This window comes from Xyrauchen texanus, chromosome 43 (genome assembly GCF_025860055.1).
Source record: "Xyrauchen texanus isolate HMW12.3.18 chromosome 43, RBS_HiC_50CHRs, whole genome shotgun sequence".
Lineage (NCBI taxonomy): Eukaryota > Metazoa > Chordata > Actinopteri > Cypriniformes > Catostomidae > Xyrauchen > Xyrauchen texanus.
The window spans coordinates 4,672,678-4,695,655 of NC_068318.1; the positions used below are offsets into that span (position 1 = coordinate 4,672,678).

Genomic DNA, 22,978 nt, shown 5'->3' on the forward strand with positions numbered 1-22,978 from the left:
TCCCACTCAAAAGTAATAAAACACTCATTACTTTCATAGGCTGTCATTGGAAAATAACAAACGCGTGTCAGAGTAATGGCGGCAGGGCAACAGTTGCTAAGACAGGATTGGTCAGAGGCACTTTTATGGTGGGACTTAGTGAAGGGTCATTTGTGCCAATCCTCTACTACGGTGGTTCTGAACCTTTTTTTTTTTTATGAAAGCGGAGACTTTGTTGTGCCAAATAATGCTTAATTTACTCAATGATTGCATAATTTTAAAGTGTTGTTAAACAATTCAGCAGGCTTATGCATCATGAATGTGAGACCATACCTTGCATTTTTTTATTCAAGCAGGTGGGGGGTTATATCTGGGGCCTATAAAATGAAAATCTATTTTTAAATCTATGTTAATCTATTCATTTTTTTATATAGTTTTAGCTGTGGTATTTGTAACAAGACCAGAGTAAACACATGGAAGAATGGATCTTCTTCACTACCATGTTAGATGTAACATGATTTCTATAAAGCAAACTATGGGATATTGTAATCAGAAACAGTAGACCTACTCTAAACACATGTAAAAACAATAAATACAAAATATAAATATTTATAAGTTGTAACAAAAAATTATTATAATCCCTCACTCCCCTAATGTAGCCAATGACAAATTGAATAGAGCTGAAGTAGTGATGTGATAATATTTTTATCAATATATTTCTGCCCAAAGTACAGTTAGTGTAACTATAGTAAATTCAAGGGTTGTGATGTAGAATTCTGTGTTGAATTCAAATGGTTTCCACATCTCGCGTCTAGCTTCTCATTGATACTCACAAAGCTGCGAGTTTAAGAGCTCGAGATTTAAGAGCTTTGTGCTCGTGCTGCTCTGTCCATTGAGCCGTATCCATCTACAGAGCCAAACAGGTGCATTAGTCGAGGTTGTCTCTGCCTGTGTATTTGACGCTGCTAAACCAGATACTTCAGATGTGTCACTAGACCTCAGAAAATCAGATGAACCACAGTACAAATGCGTACCAACCCGTTTAATTGAAAACCAACTGATATACTCCAAGTCTAGATAAACATTTTAATGCAAAGAGAAACTTAGATTTGATTATTATGACTGGTAATCGCCCCTCATTTGTAACCTAACACCCCACACTCTACTAATTTGTTCCCAGCGCCCCTTGTATCCTTTGAACACCCATGTTGAGAACCCCTGCTCTACAAGTTCTGTGCAGAAAAAACCAGGACAGAGCACAGTCGTGTAATAGCACGCAGAAGGACTCGTTTTCTGGCAAAACATTTATACAAAAATTGCAATTTGGACATGTGCAAGGGATTGTGGGTGATTGAAGTTTGCAAAGGATGCACTCCTCCAAAATATAGTGAATGAAGTGTGCTGAAGAGGCTGTCTTCCAAAGGTCCTCACAACTGAGACAGCCTTCGATGGTGCTTGATGACATGGCAGATATCCAGCCTATCTAGGCTGCAGCTTTCTGATTGAAAAGCATCGTTTCTTTGTGTGACTGAATGACTGCATTTTTGGCACCCAAATAGAGTTGACTATATCGCCAAGCATTCTGAAACACTTGGGACTTTAGTAGAATCCTGTTTATTATGTTGTGCATGAAGAATTGAGCAATGAAGTCAAGGGAAGTCTCTCTTGTGTGTAATGTATTTCAGAATAGATCTCAGGAAAGCTTCTACTCTGTAATCTATCAAAAACCTTTATAATTATCTTTAACATCTTATTTTATCATTTCATTTTCTCAAGTGTAGGTTATGTGAATCTATGTAATGTTTTAATGAGTGTTACGAGGAGCTGTAGCATCAGCTCTCAGTTGCAGATGATGAGAAATCAGCCTCATGCCTTGTTTATGTTCAGCTCTGGTTGTCAGGTGGAGATTCTTCTGCTCATCTGCACAGCTCAAGGCTGTCTGTGCTGTTATAGGCAGCAGGTATGAGACATGCATGCAGACAGACAGTAATTACATTTCCAGCCAGAGGCACACTGGCTTTGAGTACCAGACGGAGATGTGAACTGACTGGAAAAAACATTGCAATGCCTGTCCCAGAACAATATGTGAAGTTTCTCCATGATACATTGTTAAGCATCTGTTAACAGCAGGTGTCTTGCTAACATATTGGTAGTTTGTGTTCCTACATATTGCCATGTAGCTCTAGACTGGTTGCCCACTGATGCTAAGCAGGGTTGAGGCTGGTCAGTACCTGGATGGGAGACCTCCTGGGGAAAATTAAGATTACTGTTGGAAAAGATATTAGGGAGGCCAGCAGGGGATGCTCACCCTCCAGTCTTTGTGGGTCCTAATGCCCCAGTATAATGATGGGGACAGAATCCTCCCTGACCTTGCACAGCACCCATGCAAGAAGGCTCACTGGGGAAAATGTGTACTTGCGCAGCCCATGCATATCTTTGGTCTCAAGTCTGGGGCCACTGTTGAAGCGGTCTCATATGCATCAACCCCAGTGGCGCAACTGCCGCGGAGAACGCCATATGCCCCAGGAGCCTCTGGAAATGTTAGAGGAACTGCCGTGCCTGGCTTGAACAAGGTGTGGCATTTCAGCACTGACTGTGCGCACTCGTTAGTGAAGTGCGCTACCATTGAGACTGAGTCTATCTCTGAGAAAAGAGATGCTCTGAACCGGGGCGAGCTTGCTCTTTTCCCAGTTGACCTGAAGCCCTGGGCGGCTAAGGTGCCTGAGCACCTGGTCCCTGTGAGTGGGCCCGTTGAGTATGCGGATGCCCACTTCCTCTGGCGGGTGCAAGAGCTGCCTCTGCGACCTTCGTGAGGATGTGTGGGGACAGGGACACGCCGAAGGGGAGGACCTTGTGCTGATATGCCTGGCCATCGAACGTGAACCGTAGAAAGGGTCGGTGTCGGGGCAAGATAGAGACGTGGAAGTATGCATCCTTAAGGTCTACCGCTGCAAACTAATCTTGATGCCGGACACAAGTTAAGATCTATCTTTGCGTGAGCATTTTGAACAGGAGTTTGTGCAAGGCCCGGTTGAAAACTCACAAGTCCAAGATCGGTCGTAAGCCGCCGCCTTTCTTAGGTATGATGAAGTAAGGGCTGTAGAGACCCTTCTTCATCTCAGCTGGAGTGACAGGCTCTATCGCATCTTTAGGTAGAAGGATCGCGATCTCCGCATGCAGGGTTTTGGTGTCTTCGCCGTGCACCGAAGTAAAGTGGACGGCGGTGAAAAAGGGGGCGCGGGCCTGGCGAACTGAATCGCATAGCTGAGTCGGATGGTCCAGGCAGTGAAAGCCACGCGTCCAAGCTCCGTGCGAGGGGCACTAAGGGGATGATCATTTTCGACGTACCTGGTGAGGCTTCGCAGCAGGCGGGGCAGGTAATGTGGCATTGGGAGGCAAAAGAGCGTCCTGAGGCTCTGGTGCTGAGAGAAGACTCAAGCTCTTACCTTGCTCCGCACACCCGTCAGGGGGCGGGTAGTGATTGAGGAGGAGGTCCCATGTAGGCATCCTCTGGACTCATCAGAACCGGCCGGCCAGGGGGCAGCCGCCATGGGTCCGGAGGCGGTGGGGTCTGCATCCGGGGTACCGGGACTGCTGAAGTGATGCAACTAAAGAGTTTAAAAAATCATTTTATGTTAGCTAGCTAGTTATTAATTTATAGAAACGGCACTTCTGCATTTATAAAGTTAGAGATAGCTCAGCTAGTTTTGTAAGCTAGCAACCAAACACAGCCAGTTTAGCTACCAACGCTTACCTAGCAACCAACTCTCTGCTCATTCTGAGACCTTTCGTTGTAAAGCTGTTTCGTCTGAGGCCGTTTTGCCATACGTTGGATAATGCAATTGCATAGATTTGACAGAGGTTTTCCTGAGTCCTGATGGCTTTTCATCTGATGTCTGAGCTTTCCCTGGTTGGAATATTCTATATCTAGAGACGCAGCTTATCGTTTTTCATTTAGGATGTTTGGTAAAAACATGAAACATGACACCTTTGTTAGCACTGGCCTAAGCTCTGGAGAGCATGAGAAAACACCTGCCCATTTGAAAAAAAAAAATATATATATATATATATATATATATCTTAGCTCAGTAGGTCCTTAAAATGCAAGAGAATGGAGATTTCTCTTTGAAACTCCAAAAATTACAGACAGTCAGCATAAACGTCATCCATACGACTACAGCGGTTAAATGAATGTCTTCTAAAGTGACATGATCACTTTTGCTATGAAAAAGATCATTTTTAACTCTAAATCATGCTTCTGGTCAGGAGGAAGATCCAAAGTAAGATATGCCTATAATAATCATAATTCTATTGTCTGTAATCCACCAATTAACTCTTTTATACACCCATCTTTGCAGTTGTATCAGTGTCATCATAAAATACATTGACAGAGTGTAATTGGTGCATATTATAGCCATGTACAATGTGTTAGCAGATTATCACTATGTATTCAACAAGACAATTTACACATTATCTACAGCATATATATTACTTTAAATCAAGTAGTTAAAACACTGATCTCGTGTGAATTCTTCTCATAGAACGATGCAGGAAATCATTGAAAACACATTTTAATATCATATTAGTTAATGTTTTACAAGTAGTGTATTTAAATGCTGCTCTAAAATGCCTCCCACAGTGGTGGTGTGGTGGGTGTCTACATTTTTGCAAACAGTACGTTGTTGCTCAGCTGTTTCGAACTTCTTTGGCTCTGAGTGAAGAACAAAGAAGCACTTTGCTATGAGTGTGTGTTCTTTAAAAAAATTACCTAAACATTTCTTAAAGGGGTCCATATGCTTTATGCATAATATTCCAGGTTTTCTGGAGTCATACAGGGGGTTTTGGTGAGAAGTAATTTTTCAGTGAAAAACTTGACATCCATTGCATGTTCATGAGCATTATGAATCTTGTCCACTGTGACTCACATGTTTATGCAATAACTTGTGTTGTTATTCATTAAAACCCACTGTGCCCCTGTGAATGAGCTTCTCGTAAAGTGCTCATGAAACTGCTGAAAAGACGGACTGGACTATTCATTAAAATGTTTCCTTTCATATTCTGCATAAGAAAGAAAGTCACATGGGTTACAAGGGTGAGTGAATTATGACTGAAAATTAAAGTAAATTAGTGTGTGTGACTGTGTGTGTGTGTGTGTGTGTGTGTGTGTGTGTGTGTGTGTGTGTGTGTGTGTGTGTGTGTGTGTGTGTGTGTGTGCGCACTCCTGCAGGATCAGTGACAGGATGTGCTGCTGCTGTGATTATCTGTAGATTTGGGTTGTGACCTTCACACTTCTCAGCAGCTCTGAGTACATCTGTTCAGACCATCACAGATCAGCATTAGCACTACAGCCTCCTGTGAAAACACTGTTTGTTCTTACATTACACTGAAAAATAGCATGGGGATAACAGATATAATCCAAATTGAAAAGATATAATGCACATATAATGCAGACTTAGCTACACTGTAAAACATGGTCTCCTAAAATAGTACCTGTGGAGGCGAGTGTGGGGTCGAGCATTCGCCTGGGGAGAGAAGAAGCAGGAAGGGTTTTCACCTGAGATGAATTGCTGGTAATTGCTGATTCTTTTTTCACAAAGATGGGGAAATAAAAGGGGCCAGACCTCAGCGTGATGGAGAGAGAACCAGAGCTCAAAATTACTCCCGAAGTGTCAAGGGCCCTTTGAGGTCACATTAAGTCGATTATGAGGTAAATAGATGTTTAGGTGTGACTAATGTTACGTCCTAGGGCATACTTCCTTTATTTGTTTATTATAGGGGAGACTGGGTACAGTTGTAACACTTGCTTCAGCACCTGTAACTCACTCTTTAATTTTTGAACTAGAGGTCTCAGACTTTTATCCAAAGTACCAGTGGTGGAGAGAGTACTGATTTTTTTTTTTCACTTAAGTAATATTACTGCTACTGAAGAAATTATTCTCTTGAGTACAAGTAGAAGTACTAAAAAATATTATGACTGACGTAAGAGTAAATAAGTAGCTTGCAGAAAAACTACTCAACTACAGCTCCTACAAGTTACTTTACTTTTTTGAAAAAAAGAATCTCTAACCAGGATATGTAGGGAAGTGGACAGCCAGATGCACAACAAAAAGACAAGTAAATCACAGTCTCTAGTTTGAGAAACAGTCTCCTCACAGATCCTAAACTAGCAGATTCTAAATGCCAAAGACCTGCACTGCTGCAACAGAAGTCTTAGACAAACAGAATATTTTAAGAATACCATATTCTTTAAGTAGAAATGGCCATTTGTAACATTCTAAATGTCTCTAAATCATCTCTAAACTACATAATGTGCATTGTGACTGAAACACATTCTCATTATTATATACAGGTGAAACTCGAAAAATTAGAATATCGTGCAAAAGTTCATTAATTTCAGTAATTCAACTTAAAAGGTGAAACTAATATATTATATAGATTCATTACAAGAAAAGTAAGATATTTCAAGCCTTTATTTGATATAATTTTGATGATTATGGCTTACAGCTTATGAAAACCCCAAATTCAGAATCTCAGAAAATTAGAATATTGTGAAAAGGTTCAGTATTGTAGGCTCAAAGTGTCACACTCTAATCAGCTAAACACCTGCAAAGGGTTCCTGAGCCTTTAAATGGTCTCTCAGTCTGGTTCAGTTGAATTCACAATCATGGGGAAGACTGCTGACCTGACAGTTGTGCAGAAAACCATCATTGACACCCTCCACAAGGAGGGAAAGCCTCAAAAGGTAATTGCAAAAGAAGTTGGATGTTCTCAAAGTGCTGTATCAAAGCACATTAATAGAAAGTTAAGTGGAAGGGAAAAGTGTGGAAGAAAAAGGTGCACAAGCAGCAGGGATGACCGTAGCCTGGAGAGGATTGTCAGGAAAAGGCCATTCAAATGTGTGGGGAGCTTCACAAGGAGTGGACTGAGGCTGGAGTTACTGCATCAAGAGCCACCACACACAGACGGGTCCTGGACATGGGCTTCAAATGTCAAACGTCTTACCTGGGCTAAAGAAAAAAAGAACTGGTCTGTTGCTCAGTGGTCCAAAGTCCTCTTTTCTGATGAGAGCAAATCTTGCATCTCATTTGGAAACCAAGGTCCCAGAGTCTGGAGGAAGAATGGAGAGGCACACAATCCAAGATGCTTGAAGTCCAGTGTGAAGTTTCCACAGACTGTGTTGGTTTGGGGAGCCATGTCATCGGCTGGTGTTGGTCCACTGTGCTTTATTAAGTCCAGAGTCAACGCAGCCGTCTACGGGACATTTTAGAGCACTTCATGCTTCCTTCAGCAGACAAGCTTTATGGAGATGCTGACTTCATTTTCCAGCAGGACTTGGCACCTGCCCACACTGCCAAAAGTACCAAAACCTGGTTCAATGACCATGGTATTACTGTGCTTGATTGGCCAGCAAACTTCGCCTGACCTGAACCCCATAGAGAATCTATGGGGCATTATAAGAGAAAGATGAGAGACATGAGACCAAACAATGCAGAAGAGCTGAAGGCCGCTATTGAAGCATCTTGGTCTTCCATAACACCTCAGCAGTGCCACAGGCTGATAGCATCCATGCCACGCCGCATTGAGGCAGTAATTAATGCAAAAGGGGCCCAAACCAAGTACTGAGTACATATGCATGATTATACTTTTCAGAGGGCCGACATTTCTGTATTTTAAATCCTTTTTTTATTGATTTCATGTAATATTCTAATTTTCTGAGATTCTGAATTTGGGGTTTTCATAAGCTGTAAGCCATAATCATCAAAATTATATCAAATAAAGGCTTGAAATATCTTACTTTGCTTGTAATGAGTCTATATAATATATTAGTTTCACCTTTTAAGTTGAATTACTGAAATTAATGAACTTTTGCACGATATTCAAATTTTTCGAGTTTCACCTGTATATATTCTCATTCACTTATGTCCAAGTATTTTGGCTATTAAGTTAACATACTGTACAAAACTAACATATTGCAATATCATAGAGGAGGAAATGTATCCTCTATGATATTGCAGTAATTTTCCAGATATGGAATGATATTATTAAGCAAACTATTATCTACTCCTACATGCCAACTGAATAAAGCAAACATAAACATTTCACAGTGTTTAGTGAGAGATATGATTGATTCAAACACTAAAAGTGGCTGTTCTGTATATGTATTTATTGTATTACAGTTATAATAATAAAGTCTTAATTAACATGATGGTTATTTAGCATATTGAGATATTAATATTAAGTAAATTGTAGCATTTGTTTACATTATGTTTTGTGATTTCTCATACCTGTTGTAACACATGATGGGGTAAGTTGTAAAAATTTGATGAAAGAAGAAAAAACAGAGGCCACACCTTGCAATATGCTTCAAGAGAAAACCTGAGTACATAGTAATGAATTATCAAACCAAACAAAAGTAAAATATGGAGTGCCACAGGGATCAGTTTTAGGGCCTCTCCTTTTCTCCATGTATATGCTTCCCCTGGGAGATATTATCAGGAATCGTGGAATAAGTTTCCACTGCTATGCCGACGATACACAACTTTATATTACTTCAAAACCTGATGAGATTTCACAATTCTCAAAATTAGCAGAGTGTATTAATGAAATAAAAGATTGGATGGCCAGAAACTTCCTTCTACTCAATTCAGACATAACAGAGGTTCTAATTATTGGACCAAAAAACTCAAAAAAATAAGACACTAAATTATAATTTGACTCTTGATGGATGTAGTGTTAGGTATATCATCTTCAACAGCGAAGAACTTAGGTGTTATATTTGATACCAATCTGTCCTTTGAAAATCAAATTACAAATGTTTGTAGAACAGCATTCTTCCACCTAAGAAATATTGCTAAATTAAGGCATATGCTCTCGGTTGCTGATGCCGAAAAACTAATTCATGCGTTCATGACCTCAAGACTAGATTATTGTAATGCATTACTGGGAGGATGTCCAGCAAGATCAATAAATAAACTTCAATTGGTTCAAAATGCAGCAGCCAGATTGCTGACGAGAACCAAGAAATATGATCATATTAGCCCCATTTTATCATCGTTACATTGGCTACCTGTTAAATTTCATATTCATTTTAAAATTCTGTTAACTAAATACAAATCTTTGAATGGTCTAGCTCCGCAGTACTTAAGTGATCTTCTACCACGCTATATTCCAACACGTTCATTAAGATCGCAAAATTCTGGCCTATTAATAGTTCCAAGAATATCAAAATCCACTAAAGGAGGAAGATCCTTTTCATATTTGGCTCCTAAACTATGGAATAGTCACCCAAACACTGTTCGAGATGCAGACACACTCTCTCAGTTTAAGTCTAGACTAAAGACTCATCTATTTAGCCAGGCATACACCTAATTTATCCTCCAACCCACAATTAGGCTGCTTTAGTTTAGTCTGCCGGAACCAGAAACCAGAAACAGTGATCATGATCTCTAACTCTAAATTGAATGGCATCTATGCTTATATTATTTTATTTGTTTCCCTGTCTCAACCTCGGGACTCCTATCCTGAGGTCACCAGAACCGGTTGGATCCAGCACCATTGATGCTTCATGTTGGACTCCACTGCTACATGTCGCAGAATGATGATGACTGAATGCAGCCGGTGCCAGCCAAACATCACTTCAATCTATTATGACGGACTTCAGAGGATGAAATTATGCCAACTCCAACCTGCATCACCTCGGTCTATTGATGGACTACGATCTTGAAATGGAATGCATAGACTAACTATTGCCAACAAAAGCCAATTAACAAGGACAAATTCATGGAGTCAGTCCATAATACAGGTCTGCTGCCTGAGTCAAATATTCAGCTAACACTTCCTCCTGCACCTCAGAGAAAACTTTGTTGCTGCTCCAGTAACCTACAATGGACCCTTTCTGCAGTAATTTGCAGTATCTGCTCAGTGTTACATGGCAGCAGAGGTGGGTAGAGTAGCCAAAAACTGTACTCAAGTAAAAGTACAATTACTTCAAAAAAATAATTACTCAAGTAGAATTAAAAGTACTAACATAAATAATTACTTGAGTAAGAGTAAGAAAGTATCAGACACCCTTTCCACTGGCTTCCCATATAGTGTCAACTTCTCAACATCAATCTTTTTTCTTATTTGTAAAGATCATATAGCAGGACTTACTCATTGACAGCTTAAACCCCCATTTATATGACCATTTTTCCACAATCTTTATTGCTTCTCTTAATTTTCCTATTACATATTTCACATTTCTTCCCCTTATCCATATAGCCCCACCCTCAAGTAGTGAGTAACTCATTACTTTCACAAATGACATGATAGACATTTACTCCCCTATATTCCATTACATAATACACATTGAACATGTACTACAGAATTATTATTATTCATGGAAATTCTCTCATCATTCACCAAACCCATATGATTTTTTCTTCCATGCAACACAATAAGTAGATATTAGACAGAATGTTTGCCCGAGTCACTATTTACTTTCTGTGAATGTTTTTATTTCCTCCACATTTTGAAAGTGAATGGGGACTGAGACTGTCAGTCACTAACATTCTGTCTAACATATTTTGTGTTCCACATAATACAAAGCATCACACTGGTTTGGAACCACATGAGGGTAGAGAAATGTTGACAGAATATTACATTCTGGCTGAGCCATCTCTTTAAAGAGATAGTTTAACCAAAAATGAAAATTCTCTCATAATTGTCTCACCCTCATGCCACACCAGATGTGTATGACTTCCTTTCTTCTGCAGAAAACAAATTCAGATTTTAAAAGAATATTTTAGCTCTGTAGGCCAAAATGTTGATGCTCCAAAAAGCACATAAATGTAGAATAAAAGTTATCCATAAGACCCAGTGTTTAAATCCATATCTTCAGAAGTGCTATGATAGGTGTGGGTGAGAAACTGATCAATATTTGTCATTTCTTGCTAGAAAGCAGGGGTTGATATGCAGAGAATAATGTGATTCACTAAAAACAAAAGAAGAATGTGAAAGTGATCTGTTTCTCATCCACACCTATCACATTGCTTCTGAAGATATTGATTTAACCACACTTATTGGTTAAAGTCTTATTGATTATTTTTATGCTGACTTATGTGTGTTTGTTTAGCTTTAAAATGTTGCCACCCATTCACTTGCATTGTCTGGACCAAAAGAGCTGAGAAATTCTTCTAAAAATCTTCATTTCAGTTCATCAGATGAAAGAAAGTCATACACATCTGCGGTGACATGAGTAAATAATGAGAATTGTAATTTTGGGGTGAATTATCCCTTTTAGGGCTCTTGTCAAATCTGGATGAATTTGTCAATAAGAGGTTTGGAAACATTTCTAGTAATTATTACATTGAAAATGTGAAAATGTCCCACAAGGACATTATATATAATGCTGAAATATAAACCAAAGCAAGATCATGCTTTATTAATGCCTTCTTTCACTATTTCATAGCTTTTAAAGTCCTGTGTGGATTCTTATTTCAGTGTAGTTAAAGTTTTCAGTGTCATAAGTATTTAGATCATTAGTTCTGTACAGCAGTACCGCAGCTCTCTAAATGCAGAGTATGCAGCCTACGTAGGGCATCAACTCTGGTCACGGAACACTCGCTGTGTCTGAAACCGCCCCTTATCCACTATATAGTGCACTATTTCGAGTGTCCACTATTTTGTAGGAGTGTCTGAACTGTGAGCCACTCGTTCCCTACTTTTGTTCAGTCGTTCTTACCCACAATGCACTCTAATTTCAAGTATACATTTGATGTACACTCGATAATAGTTAATTTCCCACAATCCACCACTGGGAATATGTACGAGCTGGGAGTTTACTGCTTCCTTCATTCATGCTGAATGTAGTAAATTACTTTTTGACAAATCATTTCTTGATTAAAATAACATAATATCATATAGAGAGACAAAACATACAGATACATTTTAAAATGTACTCTTTATTTGATCAAATGTGTTTATTCTTTATATTAACACATAGTATATCATTTCAAATGTGACGTTGTTTCTGCGACAGCCCCAGAGCTCCGACATTCATGTCTGAATTCACTAATTTCGTTCACTTACTGCTGCGATATAGTGCACTAACTGCCATTCAATATAAAGGAAATAGTGAATGAGAGAACAATTATGGAACAGCCACTCTCTTCACCATATGTTTGCCTCGCACCCGCATATCTCGCTGTGCACGTGCAGAAATGCTGTCTGTTCACACTTAAGTTGTTGATCACGCGAATGGCAGTGATTTACACTTAACTTGGATGTTTACATGGATTTATACCGTTAATCCGCTTGAAGTAGCCGTAATAGTTTCCAGTACCCCCACAAGGGCATGGGGTAAATGCATAAATACTGCTTATGACATGCGGGACGTGGGACAAAGTGCACTGATATATTACTGCACTGATTTAAAAATGTACATTAAAAAACTGATGTCATAAGAGCCCAGTTACAGAATCCCCCTGAAAATGAAAATCTCATTACACAGAAAAGCCCGTGTTAGAATTAGAGCCAAAATTTACCTCAGCGTGCTGCTTTAAATTAGAGCTGTGATTTTAATCTTGAAATATCCGCTTGTCTTGGTGTTAAATGAAGGCATTGCATGACTAAACTATAAGTTTTTTCACTGTGCAGAGCGATGAAAGTGTTTCACTTTGAAGAGTTTGATGCTGCTGCAGTGACTGAGTGACAGTCTGTGACAGCATCTCAGCACGTGCAGCTGTGTGAACTACTGCTCTCGTAAAAGTTCCATTCAATAATCTCTCAATAAATTACACATTCATTCAAATTAAACCCAGTAATGTAACGACAGTAACGCCACACATTGTAAAGAAGTAAAAGTTAAATAATTTAATTAGAAATGTATTTGAGTGAGAGTAAAAAGTGCCCACTTTTAAACCTACTCTAAAAGTATTTTTTTCCCAAAAAGTTATTCAAGTAAATGTAATGGAGTAAATGAAGCACGTTACTACCCACCTCTGCATGGCAGATCCCATGTGCCTTCGCAACTGATCTGACTGACTTGCCCTTATTTGTGACCTCATCAAATGCTTTTTTAAAACATTGGCAGCACACCTGTCTGTCTTTTCCACTGCCTATGCATTCTGTGAAATAATTAAAAACAAGAAAATGTTATTAGTTGTTTGTAAGGGGATGGTTGTAACACTTTTTAAAGATGTATTACAACCCACCCCTGTCAGCCATTGTTTTGCTAGCTGAATTAGCATAGCTGTATGAAATTGTGAAGGGAAAAATGCAATACATTTTGCCTGAGAAACTACAATTTAATATAATGAAAGTCATATGATATTAAGTACTAAACAAAATATAGTCTTCGTCAAAAAATTTACTCTATTGAATCTGCATGTGCCTATTTCCAGCCTTGAAAACCACCTTGTGGGATCAGGTAGGAAGTTGGAAAACACTGAAATAATCATGAGTCCTATCTTATCCCTGACTGGTGGAATTGGTGGTGTTACAACCATAATAGTAATAGACTTTTCTAATGATAGTATATATGTGGTGGGTATTGTGTTAGTGTTTTGTTGTGTCTCTCTCTCTCTCTCTCTCTCTCTCTCTCTCTCTCATATATATATCTCATGCAAAGCTTAATGGACACCAGCTGACTCTGGTTACCATCAACTGCTGATTGGCTACTGCAGGGAAAGTCTGTAGACAAAGCTGCAGAGAAAACTCAGTTTGGAGAGGTAGCTTTGCAAGCCACTGGGTATTCAGCCCCAGGACCAGATTAATTAAGTTATGACATGTTTAGATAGATGCCTGTGGAATTGTTGAAGATCATACAGAGTGTTACGTTCCTGTGTTGTCTGCCCTTTGTTCTCGGTTTCACTATCACGATTATTTCACGTTTCCTTGTTGTCCGCTCCGTATTTTTCATCTCACCCGTCACCGATCGAGATCCATGTCACGTTTTCCCTGTTGTCCGCCCTGAGTCTCACTGTCCGTGTGTTAAACTACATTTCCCACAATTCCCGGCCTCCCTCACTGCCTGCACTCATCATTGTTTCCACCTGTGTCTCGTTCAGTCTCCACTCTGTCTGTGTATTTAAACCCCGGTTCTTTGTGTAGTCTCTCTCGATTGTTGTTCGTTTCTTGAATGTCGTCTAGCCTGGTCTGTGTCCCTTACCCGAGTTCTTAGTTTTGTTTGAATTTTGTTTCCTCGTGTTTAATCTGTTTCATTGTGTTTTAGTTTCCTGTTTTCCCATCGTGGACTTTCATTTGTGTTTACCTTTGATTTCTTATGTGTTTATCCCAATAAAACCGCATTTGGATCCGCACCTCTTGTCCTTCTTCAACACCCATCATAACACAGAGACTCTTTAATAAAATATGGAGTTCAGTTATACTGAACGTATAGAAAGTGGCAATAATATTACCATTCAACAAACCAGGGAAAGATCCTGCTAATCTGGGAAATTATAGGCCCATAGCTTTTACCTCACATTTATGTAAATGGATGGAGAAATAATAGTAAGTAGATTAACATATGTTCTGGAACAGAGAGTAATATTATGCAAGTATCAGTTTGGATTTAGAAAAGGAAGATCCCCAACTGACGCTCTTGTTCAAGTAATTCATGAAGTGGAAAAGTCTATGAAAATGAAAGAGTTAATGGCAATAGTTTATTTTGACATTGAAAAGGCATACGATTCCATGCAGAGGGAAGGGTGGCCCATTAAATTAAGTAATCTGGGTATGGGAGGGAGATTATATAATTGGATACTAGACTTTTTATCAGCCAGGAAAACTAAAGTCAAGGTTGGGGAGGAAGTGTCTAAGGACATTGAAATTGATAATGGTATCCCACAGGGTAGTGTAATCAGTCATATACTGTTTAATATCATGATAAATGACATTTTCTCAGATCTTGAAGGATGTATCAAATCTGCATTATATGCAGATGGTGGGGCTAAATGGATAAGGGGAAGAAATGTGAAATATGTAATAGGAAAATTAAGAGAAGCAATAAAGATTGTGGAAAAATGGTCATATAAATGGGGGTTTAAGCTGTCAATGAGTAAGTCCTGCTATATGATCTTTACAAATAAGAAAAAAGATTGATGTTGAGAAGTTGACACTATATGGGAAGCCAGTGGAGTGGGTGTCTGAGTTTAAGTACTTAGGACTTTGGCTAGATGATAAATACACATGGAAAGTGCATATTAAATATATAGAATCAAAACGTAAGAAAGTAATACATTTACCTAGAGTAGTGGCTGGATCTGATTGGGGGGCTGATAAGCAGTCACTAATGGATATATATACAGAGCTATTATGAGATCAAGAATTGATTATGGATATATAGTCTATGGAGCAGCATCTAAAACAATACTACTAAAAATAGACAGATTACAGTATAGAGCTCTACAGCTCTTTCTTGGAGCCATAAAGTCAACCCCCATTAATGCTGTTCTAATAGAAGCAGGTGAAATACCATTGAAGCTCAGAAGAGAAAAAATAATTAAAAGATCTGGAGAGGAAAACCCTCATAGATAACAATTAGAACTGTTGGGAATATGACAAATTTAAGAAAAGTGGATTTGGATGGTCAACGTAAGGAAGAGCTAGGGAATATGGCTTGGAGTCTATAGAGTTCACTAGCACTACCCCAATTAGTAATGTTCCACCATGGCTTTATCCAGCAACAGAAGTAGATATCAAAATATTAGAGAAGAAGAGAGAATGGCAAACTAATGAAGTGGGTTACAATGCAAGTTCATATGTAAGATATAAGTATTTAAACTACCTTAAAATTTACACAGATGGGTCAAAGAATAAGCAAGGGGGTGTGGGAATCTGGGTATACATTCCTGAGTTTAAAATATCCATAGCTAAAAGACTTTCTGATTGTTTATCAGTGTACACGGGAGAATTAGTGGCAATTATAATAGGGTTCCAATGGGTTGAAGAGGTTAAACCGGACAGGGTGGTAATATGCTCTGATTCAATTGCTGTTTTGGGAAGCATCCAATTGAGGAAAAGTGATAGAGAAGATCTTATCATAGAGATATTCCAAAATATGTTTAGGATCCATAGAGATGGTATTGATGTGCAGTTTTGTATGGTGCCAGCTCATGAGGGTCTGGAAGGAAATGAGGGAGCTGACTTGCTCGCAAAAAAAAAGCCTTACAAAAGGAAATTGCTGTATCAATTACTTTAGGAAAATGAGAAGGAAAAGCCCTGATTAAGAATAAAGGTATGGAAATTTGGCAGGAAAAGTGGTATGAAGATCTGAAAGGAAGGAGATATTATACAATTCAAACATCTGTTAAAATTAAGATCTATAAAGAAAGGAACAGAAGAGAGGAAATAATAATCACAAGACTTAGACTAGATCACTCAGGATTAAATAGTACGTTGGCTGTTCTAGGGAAAGGAAATAGTATTAAGTGTGATAACTGCGGAGATAAAGAAAATGTAGATCATGCCATCATGCATTGTTCCATATATGAATCTGACAGAAGAAACTTACACGACAAAGTAAGACAAACAGGACGGCCATGGGATCTAAAAGTGAATTGGGAACAGAAGGGGAGGAAGAAGGGGTAAGAGAGATCAGGAGGGCACTTTTTACATTTTTAAAATGCACTAGATTGAGTAATAGAACATGAGATAAATGACATGGTGATGCACACCCTTGTACAGTAGGTGGCGTTATGCACCTTTAAATGTTGGATGCGATCCACCAAAAAACGAAGAGAGATAGAGAGAGAAAGAGAGAGAGAGAGTTTGGAGAGGCACAAAGCACAGTAGGGATTGTAAGAAATAAGTGAGTAGGAGAGAGCAAGTAATAATAAGCAGGCCAAGAATGGTTCATTAATGGTACACATCACATCATGGGAAAACATCCAACAGGTCTGTGCAATCAGTGCCAGAAATATGAGACAGTGGAACATGATCTTATGTCATGTGTGAAATTCAATCAAGAAAGACAAGAATTGTTGATACAGCTACGGGAAATGGGACAGATAGAGGACAATGTTTAAGGTATACTAGAATGTGCAGACAGTAAACAAGAGGCAGTGTCTATTTAATTAAAAAAAAAGACTGGAATGGACAAGCAACTTAAAAAAACAAATGGTTCTAGATAAGAGGAGAACAGAAGATGGCAGTAATGCAACAGTCCGGATGCCAACTGCCATAAGAAGAAGTTTGGAGAGGCCTTTTTTTTTTTTTTTTGCCATTGCCAGACTTTAGCAAGTGTGCCATTGATGCCCCTGTTGTTGTTGTTGTTATCACTGTTAGTGTAAAAATTGTTGTTCACTTAAGCAGATTAAGTAAACTTGTTTCTATTTCCTGTTTTACTTGCTAAGCATATATTGTTACCCAGAAGTGAGAGATTAAGTTAGAATTGTTTTTGGAAGCAGTAGGTAGGTGGGTGCAATTTTTGTTAATGTTTAACTTTTTTTTTTTTTCTTGTTGTTTCTTGGTTAGAAAGGCAGTTGGGTAAGAGTTTTGTAATTTATCTTGAAAGCTTAAGTACTCCCTAAAAGTCAGAAGAACTTTAGCTGCCTTCATTTGCTTTTGGAATCATCGTAAATACGAGTTTCCCACTCGGAACTTGCACATGTACACTCAAAATATTTTAGCCTATTTTTAAGATTTATTCATTTCAAGTTAATAACAAATGTAATTGAATTGAATAGTCTTGAAGAAAATGTAATTAATAAAACTTGCATTTAAGATTTATACATTTTATTTTGTTAAAGATTAGGCAATTCAATTAGATGGAAATGTGTTATTAAATTGAAATGGATACATCTTAAAAATAGGCTAAAATATGTTTTTGAGTGAATGACTTCTCAAGTTGTAATTACGACTAGGAAATTCTGAAATGATTAAAAAAAATAATATTCCGAGATAGGAGTCCTAAGCTGTCAACATGGTGGAGGAGGGTACACTTTCTATAGTGAATGACCATAGACTGTAAAAGAAGATGGACGACGCCCCTTCGCTCTTTTCCATTGGTGAGAACTGAAGCCGCCAGTGTCCCGATATGGCGCTGACATCTTGGGACTTGAGTCTGCGCAGTTGCCATTTCGGGACCAGACCTGCGCAGTAGTGAGCAGGAAGTAAAGCTGCGAAATCAAGGCCCCGCCCTCACTTTTGAATTATGACAGTGTGAAATAATGAATTATAGAAATTTTGATATTAAATTTAAAGCTCCAATCTCCTCAGTCCTCCGAAGATTCCGAAAAAAAAGTCAGTTGGTGCTTCAGTGACTACTTCGCTCAGAGAACCTGTCAATCACAGCTGTCAATCATGATGTCACAGCACCGATTTTTATAGCATCAAATAACTAAAAACAAACTTATTTTGAAAACAAACACTTGAAATGACATCAACGTGATAGAAACGACAGTAAATGACAGAAACTATCTTTGGAAAAAAGATATGTGAAGTGTAATTGAATTGTTTAGTTGGCCTCACGTCCCGTTGAACAACATGGGGAGGCGGGGCTTATGACCTATACTAGGACCAGTCACCGGGGGGCTATCGAGATGTTTTGGCTTCACTTTTGAGGGCTTGTGCGGCACACTTGTGAATGACCGGTTTTGACCATTTGTCTAAATACAGCTAATTGTTAGTGTTTGCTGTTTTGGTCATATTCATTTATGTACATTCACAACCATTCTATGCATGTTGTGAGTGTGTGTGTGTGTGTGTGTGTGTGTATGTGTATATATATAGCTTGATTTTGACCAAAATTGCATTATCGTCAGCAAGCTAACTGAATGATATGTATTATGGTGTCAAAATAAGAGTTCCTCAAGAAATATGTATGAATGAACCTGGAGTCGTACATGATTTCTGCTCTTTCCGACTACAAATCATGTGAACGCAACATACACGTGATTACCAGGAGGACAATTCTGACAGCACATGAAGGCAGCATTAATGTTTGATATTTTGGCCTGGTGACCTTCTGAAGCCCTTTGGAAGCTTACCTTTTTTGTTGAACTTCAAATAAATCTTACTTTTGTATCTTTTTTAAAATTATATTTTATATATTTTGTACTTTTCCTTGTTACTCCTTCCCCAAAAATGCATTAAACAGCAGCAAAGACATTTAAAAACTAAAGATTCTAAATATAACATTGTATTATATTCCCTGACTTCTGTAATATAATGGGTGTCAGATAGCGGCAGAGGCTGAGCTGCAATATAAAAATGATGCGTCACTTAACAGACTGTTATAAATGTTCTTTGGAGCTGCTTTTATTTTCCTCCCCAGATGAGTCTTGGTTCCTCGAGGTTTCTTTCTCATCTATTTTTTTTCTAAGTATTTTCAATCCACATTTTCTCAAACTGTCTGAAAGTGTGAAAAAAAATCCACATTTATTATCTCAGAAATCACCCACTGTTCTGATCTCCACACACTATTCATGATAAACTGATAAATGATGAACTCTTCTGCCACAAGAATGTAAAGCATTTTAATTATCTGACTTTTTTTATTTATATATAATTTTTTTATATTTAAAGATAGCTATGTATAATTATTTCATCATTATATATTGAATTATTGTTATATGAGGGGCTTTCTCAGCAAAAATATGTATATGCGATTAATCGCGATTAATTAATCGGGACGCCATGTAATTAATTCGATTAAAAATGTTAAGCGATTGACAGCCCTAGATTAAACATAAAGCAGCAGTAGAACCAAATGCCTGGAATATTAAAGGAACAGTTCACCCAAAAATGAAAATTCTCTCTGTCTCCTAGAAATTAACAGTTTGCTGTAAAAAGTGCAAATTGGCCATAATGACTATTTTTATGTTTGGAGGAAAAAGGGTGAGGCTTGCAAGCTGAAGAACACCATCCCAACCATGAAGCATGGGGGTGGCATCATCATGTTGTGGGGGTGCTTTGTTGCAGGAGGGACTGGTGCATGAGGAACTAAAATTATGTGGATATATTGAAGCAACATCTCAAGTGTCAGCCTGAAAGTTAAAGCTTGGCCGCAAATGGGTCTTCCAGCCCTGGCCTCAATCCGATATGTAGGCAGAACTGAAAAAGCTAGTGTGAGCAAGGTGCACTATAAACCTGACTCAGTTACACCAGTTCTGTCTGGAAGAATGGGCCAAAATTCAAGCAACTTCTTGTGAAAAGTTCATGGAAGGCAACCCAAAATGTTTGGCCCAAGTTAAACAATTAAAAGGAAATGCTACCAAATACTAACAAAGTGTATATAAACTTCTGATCCACTGTGAATGTGATGAAAGAAATAAAAGCTGAATTAAATCATTCTCTCTACTATTATTCTGACATTTCACATTCTTAAAATAAAGTAGTGATCCTAACTGACCTAAGACAGGGAATGGGAAAAACTGAGTTTAAATGTATTTGGCTAAGGTGCATGTGAACTTCTGACTTCAACTGTATGTATCTGTTCTGAGTGTATTGCATGCAGCCCCCAGTGTGTCATTTGTTCTCTAATGAGGTGTTGATATGTTGTAAAACCTTGTAGATTTGCAGTTGTTTTCTTAATGTATCAATACATTGTTTTATTGTGTATGTATGCTCCTTTGTATTCTTTGTACCAATTTTCATTTTGCCTGAAGCTTGACATCATGTCTTATAACCACTTATTATATCATGATTGTTTAAATGAAGCTGGCTTTAATCACTTTATTTAAAGTAGACAAAGGCCACTCATAAGATGCTAAACAAAATCTATACAAGCCTGAAACACCCAACGAGTCAATACCATAAAACTGTCATTAGAGTGCACATCATACTACACAGAGCTTAAAACACAAAGGGACTTCTCCCAGAGCTCATGCAGAGAGATCGTGCACTATGCATGGCTGTGCTCATTGATAAGGGTTAGGGTTAGGGTGAATAAAATAAAATGGCATTATTAAAAGAGCAAAATGGCACGTTAAATGTTTCCCCAAACATTACTGTCCAGTAATAATACTTTTTCCAGAGCCCTTTCAAGAAGAGTTGTGTTCACACGATGCATCATCAAAAACTGTCCATTTAAATGAAAGACAGGAATGTCATATTTGTATCTGTCCAACCAGACACTGTTCTCTGGAAGAGTGATGTCAACCTGCTGTAAATGAAACTGATATAACAAACAATTACATAATGAAATGTGAATATTGGTCATTGAATTCTTTTTACATTAACTGATTTAATACATTAAACAAATATAACTTCTGTAAACCTGTACCTGTCTCACCTTGTGTTTATATGGCTCAAGCTCCTCTTTTGCTTCCTCACACAAAGGGCATGGATCCTGAAAACAGACAGATATTGTTTTATAACTGGATTCTGTATCACCCCTGTGGCTATGTTCAGAAGAAAAGAATACGTCAAAAGTAAAATTAGCGCTGTTAATAATTACTTGAGTAAGAGTAAAAAAAGTATCCAATTAAAACAATACTCAAGTAGCGAGTAACTAATTACTTTAATATGTAACATAACGGATGTTTCATCTCCAATATTACATTACATATGTTTGACATGTATTACATAATTATAATAACAATAACAAGTTAATAATAATAATAATAATGATTATTATTATTATTGTATTGTCAAGACAGAATGTTAACCTCAGTCATCATTTACTTTCACTGCATGTTTTTTCCCCCATTTTAAAAGGGAACGGTGACGGAGACCATCAGTCTCTAACATTTTGTCTAACATATTTTTGGTTCCATGAATACAGAAAGTCACACAGGTGTGGAACAACATGAGGGTGGGGAAATGATGATAGAACATAAATATATGGTTGAAATATCACTTGTCAGATTTGGATGATAATAAATTAGAAGAGAAATGTATAAATCTCTCAAGTAATTATTATGGTGAAAAACATGATCATACTTTATTAATGGCATCCTCAGCTATTTCAAAAGTCCTACCACTTTTTAATGTCCAGCATAGATTCTTAGTTCAGTTACAGTATTTTCAGTATAGAACGAATTTATATCATTAGTTTTGTACAGTAAGGGTAAACTGCACCTTATCTCTATATTTGGAAGCATGTCAAAGCCTTACTTAAGTTTGTTCTCTGTTGTCCATGAGAAAAACGTGCCGCATCTGTCAAACGCGTAGTAACTGTGCAGTACGCATGCGCAGAGATGCGCTCCAGGAGTCACGAAAAGAACATTGCCCACTGTACCGAAGTAAAATAAAACTACGAGTAAATAGTACCCACTATTAAACCTGCTTTAAATGTACTCAAGTACAGTGCTGTGATACTGCACACATATGATACTACACTGATCTCAGTCCATTGTATTTCAATAAAAGAACATCTTTTTTTGAATTATTATTTTATCAGTGACACAAGTTCAGAAGTTCTACACAAAACTGAATTAAATGCATTTTGTAGTATGCAGTATGTTAGTATTCCAGTCTTTTGGCAGCACACTGAAACATTGCCACATTTATTAGAAATGAGAATTAATTTTCATCTGTACCTTGGTGAAGAGTGTGAGGACGGGCAGCTGTCTGATGACATGACAAACCTTCTGAGTGTCTTTAAACAGCTTCTGCGACAGCAACATGACTGTAAGTGACATTGGGGATCAACACATAATTATTCAGTACTTTACACTTATGGACATTAAAGGTCACTACAGGCTGAAATGTAGTGCCCTAAATTACTGTCTTAAATTCTAGTGAGATGCCTGCCTAGACAGCACGTCTATATAATCAGCACACTAGTATTTGGGCCACAGCGAGTGTTTGTGAGTACGCATTAAATACCGCTCGTCAGTTACTCTTTATGAGATATATGTAGATGCTCTATTAAATTATGGTTATTACAAGGCACATGAACATATTAAAAACAAACTCTTACCGTCGTAATCACGCGACGGAAGCTGTTGAGAGGAAATGGGCGTGTCCAGGAGGAGAGTTTCCAGCTGAGTTCACGTTTGTGATTGGGCAACCAGTTGTCGATCAAATGTATCTGTGTAGATTGTTAAAGTTTATTTTTATATTTTTATTT

The 22,978-nt window shown here is 38.0% G+C and overlaps 1 protein-coding gene across 1 annotated transcript; it reads right to left on the reverse strand.

The window, feature by feature from the left end:
* Positions 1-20,516: 20,516 nt before the first annotated feature.
* On the reverse strand, positions 20,517-22,864 carry c43h5orf63 (chromosome 43 C5orf63 homolog). Its single transcript, XM_052116579.1, has 4 exons — positions 22,829-22,864; positions 22,446-22,534; positions 21,197-21,253; positions 20,517-21,079 (listed from the first exon to the last, which is right to left on the reverse strand). Exons 2-4 carry the CDS (start codon positions 22,530-22,532, stop codon positions 20,891-20,893), a joined length of 333 nt encoding a protein of 110 aa, XP_051972539.1. The 5' UTR covers positions 22,533-22,534; positions 22,829-22,864; the 3' UTR covers positions 20,517-20,890.
* Positions 22,865-22,978: the final 114 nt, after the last annotated feature.

Excerpts from the sequence above, each read along its gene's own strand:
- c43h5orf63 (XM_052116579.1), bottom strand. The coding sequence starts at position 22,532 with ATGTTGCTGTCGCAGAAGCTGTTTAAAGACACTCAGAAGGTTTGTCAT. Across the intron at positions 21,254-22,445 it reads TCCTCACACTCTTCACCAAG|GATCCATGCCCTTTGTGTGA; the intron begins GTACAGATGAAA and ends GTCTGTTTTCAG. Across the intron at positions 21,080-21,196 it reads TTGAGCCATATAAACACAAG|TTTCATTTACAGCAGGTTGA; the intron begins GTGAGACAGGTA and ends TTGTTATATCAG.